This window comes from Condylura cristata, unplaced genomic scaffold (assembly GCF_000260355.1).
Source record: "Condylura cristata isolate star-nosed mole 26May11 unplaced genomic scaffold, ConCri1.0 scaffold00021, whole genome shotgun sequence".
Lineage (NCBI taxonomy): Eukaryota > Metazoa > Chordata > Mammalia > Eulipotyphla > Talpidae > Condylura > Condylura cristata.
This window is the reverse complement of record NW_004567122.1, coordinates 23130006-23143034: the sequence shown is the minus strand read 5'-3', so window position 1 is coordinate 23143034 and position 13029 is coordinate 23130006. Positions and strand designations below refer to the sequence as shown.

At 34.0% G+C, this 13029-nt stretch overlaps 1 protein-coding gene across 4 annotated transcripts in view; it reads left to right on the top strand.

Annotated features, from left to right (window-relative positions):
* Window positions 1-13029, top strand: part of RAPGEF6 (Rap guanine nucleotide exchange factor (GEF) 6) — a 161274-nt gene that overhangs the window by 34265 nt on the left and 113980 nt on the right. For all 4 annotated transcript variants that reach the window (XM_004686688.2, XM_004686689.2, XM_004686687.2 and 1 more), the window contains exon 5: window positions 8224-8293. In XM_004686688.2, the coding sequence (XP_004686745.1) occupies window positions 8224-8293 (70 nt within the window). The remainder of the gene's footprint in view (window positions 1-8223; window positions 8294-13029) is intronic.

Below are 13029 nucleotides of genomic sequence, written 5' to 3'. Positions count from 1 at the left end.
CAGGAAAGTACCTAATTTGCCTCAGTTTCCTCATTTGTAGACTGAAAATACTAATAGAAACTAATTTACAGACTATTTTTGAGGAATAAATGAGTTAATCTAAAGCTCTTTAATAGTGCCTGGCTATTAAAAGTAATTGTTAATTATTATTATTATCGTAATTACTACATAAAAGAAGGGATGGGAGCTCGAGAGGTGGTCAGATACAGTAATGTTAAGAGATTGTAATCTGCTAGAAATCTGTAAGATTTTGTTTAAAAAAATGTAATTAGTGACTCCTTACCAATAATGTTGGAAAGAGATTTTTCAAGCTTGTAAAGTTAAACTTCCAGTTGCAGCTGAATTAATTTAGATAGTATGTTAGGTGTAGCCAACTAGGTAATAAAGACATTTACTAGGTTACTTTGGGCCAGAGTTGTGCTGTAGCCATTGGGTCAAGGCTGGTCTTAAGAAGGGTACTACTGCTCAGGATTGGCACCAAAGACCTTCTCCCCCTGCTAGGTATGCCCTGAGGTTGGGGCTTGCTCACATACACATGCACACACATATACACCCCACAAAGCAAAGATTTTCCAACTGTACTGTCCTCTCCCAGCACCCTTTACTGACAAGCTCTAGCATTTCCAGTTGGCAGGACAATATTAACTAAATCAGACCCTTTATTAACAAAGTAGATTTGAAAGCTGCAAGCCAGTACATTTGGAGTTGAGGCAATAAAATAACTAGTATAATTCATAATCTTGGGCACTGAGCTTTTATATGAATATTTCTAAACACATCTGGACTCCAACAACAGAACTCTGTTTTCACCTCAGAAGATCTGGCTATTATCCCTCAGATAAATAAAGTAGTTCTTACCTTCTTTGCCAAATAGGGAAATGAGTGTTTTCAACAATTATTATTGATTATATTGTACATCTGAATATTCTTTTAAGATTATCTTACAAAATTCATCTTCAGCAACTTGTATGTAAAGTAAATATGGAGGGAGAAAAAAATATATACAATAAACAAAGAGAAAATATGAGAAGACTCATAATTTCCTTATGCCCTTCTGTAAATCTTCACTCACATTCATCCTTGCTCCCTTCTTTGCTGTCCCCTTGATACCCAGGAATCATTGTTTCTTGGGGTTTTTTTGTTTTGTTTTGTTTTGGTCGTTTATATTTTCTAGATTTTTTATAAACTACAGTATCAATAACTAATCCATCCTTGTCTGTCCCCTGATACTCAGTAAAGTTATTTTGAGATTTATTCATGTTGTAATGTCTATCCAGTCTCACTTTTTGTTACAGTGTTCTTGTGTAATGATACACCAATTTGTTTAGCATTCAGTTGATTGCTAGTGGGCTTTTGGTCTGTTGCCTATTTTTGATAGAGTTGCTATGAACATTTATGCATAAGTTTTTATGTGGAGGTATGCTTTCATTTCTTTTGAATAATGTAGTAGAATGACTAACTCTTAAGTGCTTAAGTGTTCATGTGGGCACAACTTTTTATTTGGCACATGTACCTAGTGGTGACTAAATCTATATAATAGTCAGTGATTGTTTAACTTTTTAAGAAAGTGCAATGTTATTTTGCAAAGTTACACCATTTTACATTGCTGCCAGCAGTGTATAGGAGAGTTCAGTTATTCCCTGTGACGTCTTCAATACTTGGTTCGGTGAATCTTTAAGTTATAGATCCAAATTGGTTTGTAGCATTACCTGATTGTGGTTTAGACTTGCATTTCAGTGAAGACTAATAATGATGTGCGTCTTTTCATGTACTTATTTGTCAGTGGTATATCTTACTATAAAGCATCTTTTGCCTATTTGGGGAAGGGGTAGGATTATTCAATTTCAAATTTTCTTCTTTTAAGATTTATTTATTTATACATGCTGAACTGGGGTACAGGCCCAGGGGCATGAGAAGATTCACTAGAGATAAAGCAGGAGCACAACTGACAGATAACAAAGCTGCTGAGGGGAGCAGCAGGTGGGCCAGAAGAGGTCTGTCCCACACCATGTGGGTCATCTCTGGGGCAGGGCAAAGTCAAGCTGAAGTGCCCAGCATCCAGCTTCTCAGTGTTGGGCTTTAACCCTTTGTACCACCAGGGAGGTGGTACAATTTCTAAGTTTTTAATTTCAGAAAATCTTAATGTAGGCTATATACAAGTCTTCTAATGGATGTGTGACTTCCAGATATTTTTTCCCAGTTTGTGACACTTGTTTTCCATCTACAGATAAATGTCTTCTTCAGATAGCAGAGGCACTTAATTTGATGAAGTTTAGGGTTCCTTTAAGGAGCTTTGCTTTTGGTAGTGTATGTAAGAAATCTTTGACTAACCCCAAGATCGCAAAGAATTGTTTTTTTCTGTAATTCCTTCTGAACGTTTTATACTTTTAGATTTTTACCTGCTTTAAGCTAGTGATCTATTTTGACCAATTTTTTTTTAATGGTGTGGATCTAATCTCATTTTTTTTTAACCTATGCTTAATCTAGTTTTTTAATCCTATTTGTTGACGTAACTGTCCTTTCTTGAATTACTTTTGCATCTTTTTCAAAATAGACTATTGTTTGTTTCCAACTTTTTACTTTGTTTTAATCTTTTTTTCTATTGCCAGTACCACATTATCCTGATGATTGTAACTTAAATGAGATAGTATGGTTTTTTCAACTTTGTCAGCCTTACTGAATTCACATTTTAGTTTTAGTAGCTGTTTTTTAGGTTCTTTATTATTTTTCTATATATATCACCTTGTCATCTGTGAATAAACAATTTTGCTGCTGCTTACTTTTCCTGATCAGAATGCCTCTCTTTGCCTACTTTACCTACTTTATTTTCTGCCTTACTCTGTTGGGAAGAGGGCAGATACCCTTTATTTGTTCTTAGTTTTAAATGGGGCTGGCTAGTGTGGGTGTTTGAGAATGGGAAGGTGTGTTTTTAAATATTTCAAAGGTGGGGCTCCCTGGTGGCACAAGGGTTAAAATGTCAGAACTATCAAGCTACTGCCAGTGAGTGCAACATGCGTTCTATTTCTGGCCAGGGAGTTGATCTGCATGGCTCAGCAAATCTTTACTGTCTCCCAGGCTTTTCCCTCTCAACAGTGTACTTCAGTAAATCCACCTGTTTTGCTTGCTCTGTCTGGTGAATCCTCTCACCACCTGTCCCTCCTCCCTGCAACACACACCTCTGGCCTACACCTAGTTCTTGTGTGCATAAATAAATATTTAGATATTAAATGAATATTTCGTAGGTGCCATTTATCTAGTTCTAGTTGCTGGCAACTAATACTTTCCTGCACCCTTATTAGGTAATCACACTAATGCTTTCTGGCATATAGATTAGTTTACATTTCCTGTTATTTACATAAATTGATTAATATTTTGTATATTTTTTCTAAGATTTTCTACTTGGTTTATTGTTGTAGAGATTCCTTCAAGCTGCTGTGTATATTAGTTAATTTCTTAGAATTGCGCAGTAGTAGTATTTTATGTAGATAGACCACAGCATGTTTATCCTTTGAGCTATTGAAAAACTTTGAGATTGTTTCCATTTTTTGGCTATTAAGAATAAAGGATCAATGAAAATGTATGTATATGTCTGTATGAAAATGGTTTCATTTTCTCAGGCAGTACCTACAGTTGCACAGTTGTGTGGTAGCTATGTTTAACTTAAAACAAAAAACAACTGCCAGAATACTTTCAGTGATTATGCTATTAAATTCCACCATGAGTTTATGAGAATTACAGTGAGTTAATAACCTCGGTAATACTTACTATAGTTTTGATTTCAGCTGTTCTGGTGTGTATATATAATGCAACCTCATTGTAGCATTATTTGCATTTCCATGATAATTGGTATTTTTATATGCAGTTATTGACCACTTGTATTTCCATTCATCTGAAGATGAAAATTTTAAAAATTTGGGATTGTTGTATTAGTTTGGGGACTTTTAGGAATAATGCTGTTATATTGATTCATATACATGTCTTTCTGTGGACTGTGTTTTTGTTTCTTTTATAAATATCCAGGAGTAGAGTTATTTTATTGTAGAAATATATGTTTAACTTTTGACAGAAAGGGTCAGATTTTTTAAAAGATGAGTATACTATTTTATGCTGTGACCAACAACATATACTGGATCTAGCTTTTCCATTGATACTGACTCTTTTTGATTATTACCACTTCTGGGTATTTATAATATCTCACTGTGATTATAGTTTCTGAAATGATTTAGTGCTATTTCTTTTATATGTATAACATGTGATAATAAATAAAGTGTTCTGATATTTTTTTAAGATATCTGTTCAGAGCTTTTTTCCATTTAATTGTCTTATCAAGTTGTATGAATTTAATACAAGTCTTTTAAATCAAATATGTGATTTGCAAATAGTTTTAGCTTGTTTATAGCTGGTCTTTTTCACTTGTATTTTCGGTGTAAACATTTTAAATTTTAATAAAGTCATATTTGCTAAGTTCTTTTTTAAGGATTGAGATTTGGTGTCATATATAATAATTCTTTAACTGAATCTCAGTTATTTTCTCTTAGATTTTTTTTTTCCTAGATGTTTTTCATATGTGGCCATTTTAACTCGGCATATGGCTGGTATGACTCAATTTCTGTTTTTAGTTTGTTTGGCATGAGGATATCAAATTGACCTAGCACCGTTTGTTGAAAAGACATTGAATTATCTGTAAGTTTTGAAATTAGTCCTATAAGTCTTACAGCTTTGTCATTTGTACATTGTTTTTGACTATTTTAGCTCTTTTGTATTTGCAGATAAATTTAAGGATCTGCTTGTCAATTTATATAATAAAGCCTATTGGGGCTTTGATAGGAAATAATGTATTGTTTATTTTAAAATACACTTCATTTTTTTTAGAACAGTTTTAGGTTTGTAGCAAAATGGAGTGGATGGTATAAAGATGATTCATCTGCTACTTGTGTGTAACCTACACAATGATCAGCTTTCCCTATCTGAGTGGTACATTGGTTATAGTCAATGAATCAGCATTGTGACATTACCACCCAAAGTAAATAGTTTAAGTTAGCATTCAGTCTTGGTGTTGTATATGCTAAGAATTTCAGTAAATAGATAATTTATATAATCCACTTTATATGCCACAAAGTGGTTTTATTGCCCCTACTCATGCCTGTGCCACCGCACCTAGAAAGCACAATCTTTTTACTGTTTGTATGATTTTGCATTTTCTAGAATGTTGTATAGTTGGGGTCATATAGGTTATACCCTTTTACGTTGGGTACTTTGACTAAGAAATACGTATTTGTTTCCTCCATGTCTTTTTTGTGGCTTAATCCTTCTTTTAGTGTTGTAATAATTATCTCCACATACCACAGTTTATCCATTCACATATTGAAGGATATCTAGGTTGTGTTCAGTTTATTTATGAATAAAGCTGCTATACACATCTCTGGAAGTTTTTGTGTGGATCTGAATTTTCACCTTCCTTGGGTGAATACCAGAGAACATGATTACTGAATTGCATGATAAATTAACATTTCATTTTGTAAGGAATTACCACACTGTATTCTAAAATAATTCTACCATTTGGTGGTCCTGCCAACAATGAATGAGAGTTTTTGTTTCATATCCTTGACAGTATTTGGTTTTGTCATTGGCCAGGATTTTGGCCATTCTGATAGTATTTGTATTTCATTTTTATGTTTCCCTGATAATGATATGGAGCATCTCTGCTTACTATTTCTAAATATTTGCATTGGCAGTCTCACTTTATTGACTTTGTTCATAGTGCATAAGTTTTTTATTTTAATGAAGGCCAACTTGTAATGTGCCTTTGGTGTTTTGGCTGAGGAAATCATTGCCACACCCATTTAGATTTTCTCCTTTGTTATTCTAAAAGTTTTATTGTTTTGTCTTTTACATTTGTTTCTGTGATCCATTTGTTAGGTTTTGTCAAGAGTGTAAAACCAGTGGTTTTTTTTTTTTTTTTTTTTTTTTTTTTTTTTTTTTTTTTTTTTTTGGTATGTATTACTTCATTATGTTACTTTGTCCAGTTGATATTATAGGGGTCTGTTTCTGGACTTGCTGTTCTCTTCCATTGATCTATTTTCTATTTTTCCACCAGTACCACACTGTCTTGACTACATAGCTTTATAGTAAGTCATGAAGTGAAGTTCCATAGTTAATTTTCTGACTTTTAATTCTCCTTCAACCTTATGTTGACTAATCGGGGTCTTTTACTCCTCCATATAAATCAGAATCAGTTTAAAAGCTATAAAATAACTTTTTAAAAATTTTAATGGTACTGTATTGATTTTTCTTTCTTTTTTTTTTAATATTTATTTATTTATGCTTATAGAACTGGGATACAGGCCAGAGGTGCAGGGACAGTGAGAGGACTCACCAGGGACAGAGTGGGGAATAGAACAGGCTGACTGACGAAGTACACTGCTGAGGGGTCAGGAGAGGTCTGCTGCACCATGTGGTCACCTCCGGGGTGGGGTATCAAACTCATGCTGAAGTGGCTTAGCTCCTTAGTGCTGTGCTTTTACCTGCTGCACCACCAGGGAGGGCCAATAAAAAAATATTTAAGGAATTTTTCTGACATCCACACCCCAAAACTTCCTGTCTCCAGTTCAATGACATTACCTACCAGGCTCTCGCAGGCTTTTCCCTTTTAGCATTTCAGCCTAGAATTTGCTTGTAAGGTGGTATACTTAGAATATTACAGGAGATCTGCTCATTTTTAAATTGTCCCTTAGATATCACAGCCCTGGCCTGTTTTCCAGTGTCTCGAAATTACTTTATATATTTTGCCTGATTCTCTAGTTTTTACAGGTGCAGAGAGTTAAGTCTAGTCCCAGTGACTCCATTTTGAATATAAACAAACTTATGAATTTGCTTTTATTGTTTTGTATTAGATGATATATGAGTTGGGGGGTGAAATACAGCTTAAGGAAAAAGTAATTTTTTTTTTTACAGAAAGTTTTGGGTTTTGGATTTTGATTAGGATTTTCTTTCTTTCTTTTTTTTTTTTTTTAAGATTTATTTATGCATACAGAAATGGGGTATATAGCCAAAGGTGTAGGGGCCATGAGAAGATTCACCAGAATCTGAGTGGGGAGTAGAACAGGCAGGTCAACAAGGTACACTGCTGAGAGGAGCAGTGTGCAAGCAGGAGAGGTCCGCTACACCATGGGAGTCCAGGGATGGAACTTGCTCTGAAGCTTCCACTGCCCGACATAGCTTCTCAGTGCAGCGCTCCAAGCCATTGCACCACCAGGGAGGACCTGATCAGGATTTTCGTAATAAACTAATTATACATAAATTTATACTTCAAGTGTAATTTTGATATTATTGGGCTTTTTGGTAAAGCTACATACTACTTTCTTCAAACTGTTTCCAATTTACTGCCCTCACCCCAAATTTTCTACTTACAAAGAGACTTCTGGTAGCTTATTTCTTGACAGTTTATATTTTGTTGGCAGTATACTGGAGTTTTATTCATTTATTTTTGGTAAACATTTGTTTTATAATTGACCATGTAGCTAATTTTCATTTGTTATTTTAGTTTGCTTTCTTAATTTTATTTAAGTGAGCTTTAAATATCGAGTATGTTAATCTTTCATCTTTCACATAATTTACAAGTGTATTTTGTATTTCCTTTGTCCGAACTGAAAACAAATCTTTTTTGTTTTTTTGTATGTTTTCTTAGAAATCTTTCTCCCCAACACATTTATAAAAATTATCAGTTTTTTCAGTTCTAAATACATTTTATTTTTTCCCAAAGAGTTATCCAGACTCCACACTATTTTTTTGTTCACTTTTGAACAATTCACCTTTCTAATTTACTAATTTTATATATTCAAATATATGAATTTTAAAAGCTGTTTATATCTGTTGCTTAATGTCATTTCCAAAGTCATATAATAACGCACTTTTATAAAATATTCCAAAACTGTGACTTCATTCTACCTTAGGTGTTTGCACTTTAAATAAATGTCCAAATTTGAGGTCAGGTAGTATCTTTCACATAATCAGTTGTAGAGACTAATTGATGGCAGAAATACAGATTTTCACACAGAATTGTACTGGCATCAGATACATCTGGACAAATGAAAGATTTTTCTAAATAAATCTTAATACTAGAGATAGTATAAGAATTTCTTGGTTAACATCTGGATCTCTTTTTTTTTTCCTATATTAATATACTTATAACTTTGCTAAGAAATTGTTTTTCTGTTTTTATAGTTTTGGTAAGCAGTTTGGAGGAAAAAGAGGATGTGATTGTCTTGTATTAGAGCCTTCAGAAATGATTGTGGTAAGAATGTTGAATTGTTTTTTGATATGCTTCAGTTTCAAATTTAAATGTGGCAGGCTTTTAAACACTCAAGGATCCATTACTATAACTTTTCAGGTATTAAGTAACGTCAGAACCATATACTAATTTTATCTACTCAAATAATTTTTTTCTGATCCTTGAAAGAATTTAAAATATGACCTTTCACTTCTAACATAATATTTAAATAGAAAACAGAGACTTGATGGTTGGAAAGCTATGGTGACTACATCTGAGGGGAGAAATCCTATATTTGAAAAACCAAGCAAGGATGTAAAATAATGATATGTATTAATAAATGAAATACAGATTTTAAAAGGGGACCTACCTTGATTTTCCTGATTTTTCATTTTTTCCAATTCAACTTAATTAATAATCTGTGAATGTTCATACTCTGAGGGAAAGAAAAAAAAGACACAATTCTGTCCACATAGTTTATATCTTTACATTTTTACTTTGGATATATTTAAGGAATAATTTTCACTTTTATATCAACCTACCATGAATAACTTTAGAGAATCTGACCCTTTTTTGTAGCGTTAGAAGGAGAAAGAATAGAGTTCCTTTTTACCTTGCTCTGAGATGACCTTATTAGACAATAGCTTATACTGAGTGAATTCTTTGTCCTACTGGCATCCCATGTAGATAATCATGTCATCTGATTTGACTTAACCTATTGAAAAGTGAATTTGAATTCTTCCTAAGGCATTTGAATGTCAGTGTCCAAAACTAAACCAATCTCTCCTTTTATGGTTTTATCGTCAGATTGACGTCTTCAAGTAGTTTTTGTTTTGCTCTTTCCCTGACTGGGTCCATCTACATTCTCATGAACTTGGTGTCCTAAATTTCATACAAACCTAACTGAATTTAAGGTTCCAAAGGTGAAGATGACATTTTCCTTAATTTGTGTTTCCAAATACTGTGCAGACTGCTGTTTGCAGAGTAGGTAATCAGTGAATGTTGCTTCAATTCAAGTTATGCAGAATGTAAAACTATGTGTAGAAGCTATGTGTAGAACTATGTGTAGCTTCTACACATAGTTTTACGTTCATTTCCTTTAGATGTTGGTATGAAGGGCATATTTATTAATGTCTCTGGATTCCCTCACTTAAGTATATTGAAGGACATGGCAAGAAAACTTTCAAAAGCAGTACTGGTTTTGTCATTTATTTGTCAGTTGTTGTATTTTGGAGTTCTCATCCTTTGTGGGGGGAAAAGTAGTGCTTTTATTGTGGTGTTGTCATACATATCTTTTGTCCCATTGTGGTAAAACTACCACTTTTTTTTTTTTAAGATTTATTTATTTGCATACAGAGCTGGGATACAGGCCAGAGGTACAGGGGCGGTGAGAGGCTTCACCAGAGACAGAGTGGGGAGCGTAACAGGCAGATCAACGAAGTACACTGCTGAGGACAGCAGCGGGCGGGTCAGGAGAGGTCTGCCACACCATGTGGTCACCTCTGGGGCAGGTGGGGATCGAACTCATGCGGAAGTGGCTTTAGCTTCTGAGGGCTGTGCGTTAACCTGCTGCGCCACCAGGGAGGGCCACTTTACCACTTTTTAAAAGTACGTTATTAAATTAAGTACTGTGAACTTTAATTTTACTTCAAATTGAAGGGAAAGTTTATACTTTCCAGTCCCCACATATGGAGTTTTTTCATGGAGTTATGCTTGTTTTTAGTAAAGATTAGTATTTAGAAACCAAGAACTGGCTGCCGGCTGTTTTGTTGTTCCTGGTGCCTCACTGTTTGAGGGCCTCGCAGTGAACAGAGCTAGAAAATATGTTGAGTATATTTATGCACACACAGTTATATGTATCATACAAGTCTACATTTATTTCTTTATAGTTTTTTTTTTTTTTCTGGCCACGTACTCAGAGGTAGGTTATCTTTTTTCTTTTACTATTTGCTCCCTTCCGTGGTAAAGCTAGATAGTGATTTTACCAAAAAACTTAAAATCTCTTGGAGTCAGACTTGACAAAAGACTAAATTCCCTTGAAGTGGACATTAATGTCTAATGAGCTTACCAGTACGATGCCTGTCAGCAGGTTCTTTTAAATTTACCAAATGACAGGACTTGAGATCACAGCTAGATGGAAATACCTTTAAAGTTTTTGAAAATGTTGTTATGTGCCTTTTCTCTTGGCTCAGGGTCTGTTTTATTCTGTTTGTTCATATCTCATCCTCTGTGAGCATTCTCCTCTATTAACCAGTGTTCTTTAGAGCAACAGAATCAGTGGGATATGTATATGTAGGAATTGGTTTGTTACTTACTTCAATTTTAGAATCTGGCCACGCCAAAATCTGCAGGTTGGGTTGACAAGCTGTGTACCCAGAAGAGCTGATGTTCCAGTTCGAAAACAAAGCTTGGTGGTAAGCTAAAGCCAGCCAAGTAGATCTGAAGATATACCTTACATTAGCCTGCTCTGACAGAAAGACTAACTATATAAACTTGAAATTAAGTGTGGGTGTATGTGTGTGTGCATGTGCATGAGAGAAAGAGCATGTACTGAAAGTTATTTAAAATTATAAGTGATTTTGCAGAGTAGTCCTTTAAGTGTGTTGCTTTGGGATTAAGACAGAAGTTAAGAATCTAGTTAGGTGCTAGCGAAGAAAAGAAACAAATGGGGGAAAGTTTAGGTTCCAGCAGACAAAGTGAACACAAAATGAAGGTCTTAGAAACCTGTCTCTCCATCAGTAAAACAAGATAAAATACCCTAAAATATCTGGGTTTGAGAGTAGTTAACAGAAGAGGATGCGGTTAACATAAATAGCTTGTGAAACACATTCTGATACCAGAAAAAAAGCTAGATTGATAAAACTATATATATAGGTGTCATAGAAACATAAGAAAATGAGATCCAGTACATACCAGCTTTAGTACATATCAGCTGTAAAAAATCCTCTTCCCTACACACACACACACACACACACACACACACACACACACACACAACACCCACACAGCTAAAAACTGACCAAACTCCATTTTAAAATATATGTAGCTACCATTTTAGGATATTTAAAAAATGTGAAATCAGAAATTCAGAAATTAAGAAAATGGACAAAAAAGTAAGTGTAAAGACTTGAATGCAAATGGAAAACAAGGAGAAAAAATCTTGGAAATGATTATAAGTGCCCCGTGGCTAACAGATTTAGGTGATAATAAGGTGCATTGATAAAAGGCAAATAAATAACCAGGTCTGTTGAAAATAATACCAAAGAATGAAGCAAAACTTGTCAGAGATGCATTCAAGGATAATTGTTAATAGGAAAGCAGATTTTAAACTACCTTACTACAAAAATGAACTAACTGGTAATTATATGTGGTGATTACAGTATTAGCTAAAACCATGGTAGTAATCCTTTTGCAGTGTATAAATATCCAATCAATATATTTTATACCGTAAACGTATACAAGGTTATATAATCATTTATATCTCAAAGTTGAAGAAAAGAGACAGAGGTTATATTCACAATTTTAGAGTATCATGAAAGTAAATGAGTAGGAAGAACTGTTAAAGTTTTATTCACAAAAAGTTCTCTAGAAATTCAAGGTTTGCATCTACTCACCGAACAGAATCCACTGGATAATGGAGAAATTAGCCTTACAGAGCTCATTTCTAAAACATTTCCTACTATAACTATTAGATTTGAAAAATGAAAGTCTTCATTGCTTCCAGGAAAATACATTTCTTAACTTCTCATGCAAGATAATTGTTGTGGTTTGGACATTTTAAATCCCATTGAGGCAACCAAAAGTAAAATAACATTGAAGTAGTAACTATGATGAACCAACAATTTTTTTATTCAGCTACTATGTTTCAGATATCTAGGTTATAGAAAAATTTTTCACACAAAAGAATTTAGAGAATTGTATATTAATTTAAGGAACCTCCTAGAGGATGTTATATCCAACTGAAATAAGTGGTTCAAAAAATCCACACAAGAAGCATTTATGAGTATTTAGTATATATAAATGTATTTCTAAGTCTAAAATGTGGAGAAAGGTTAAATTTAAAAAGAAAGGAAAATAGCAGAAACGTATAAGGAATGGATGAGAGGGGTATACATCTGGTTTACTTGATGTACAAGGTTTGTTTATTTGATGGATGCTGACAAAGGCATGAGACTTTTAGGTCAGGGACACATAACTTTATTGATCATGGTACAGCAAGCAGCATAATAATTAACGTATTTCTGTAGGTTCCTCTTGTTGCCCAAGCACTGTAAGATGATGCTATATGGCACAAGTGGGTAACACACATGCAGTTAAAATTTGCATTGTAGCTAAGGAGACCTGAGTTGAGGAAGATAAAGTTTTTGTGGCAAGCAATTCTGCTTTGTTTCTAATAGGAAACATCTCAACCGTCACTGTTTACTCCCTACAAACCCAATACTGAGAAATGACCCACTTAATGAGTTGTTAGTACTTTGTTATTGGCAAACTCAGCAAACTGTATAAAAGCAAAGCAGCCCAACAGATAGTAAAAGGATAATAAGAAAATAGTTGGATAATAACTACTGTCATCAAGGGTATAAAGAAATTAAAGTGCTCTTACTTTCTAGGTAGAACTGTAATATGGTGCAGCCTCTTGGAAAATAGCTCAACAGTTCCTCGAGGAGTTAAAAATAGAATTAACAACACAAGCCACAAAAAAAAAAAAAAAAACACTTGTGTGTACCTCAAAGCAAAAAAAAAAAAAATTTAACACATGA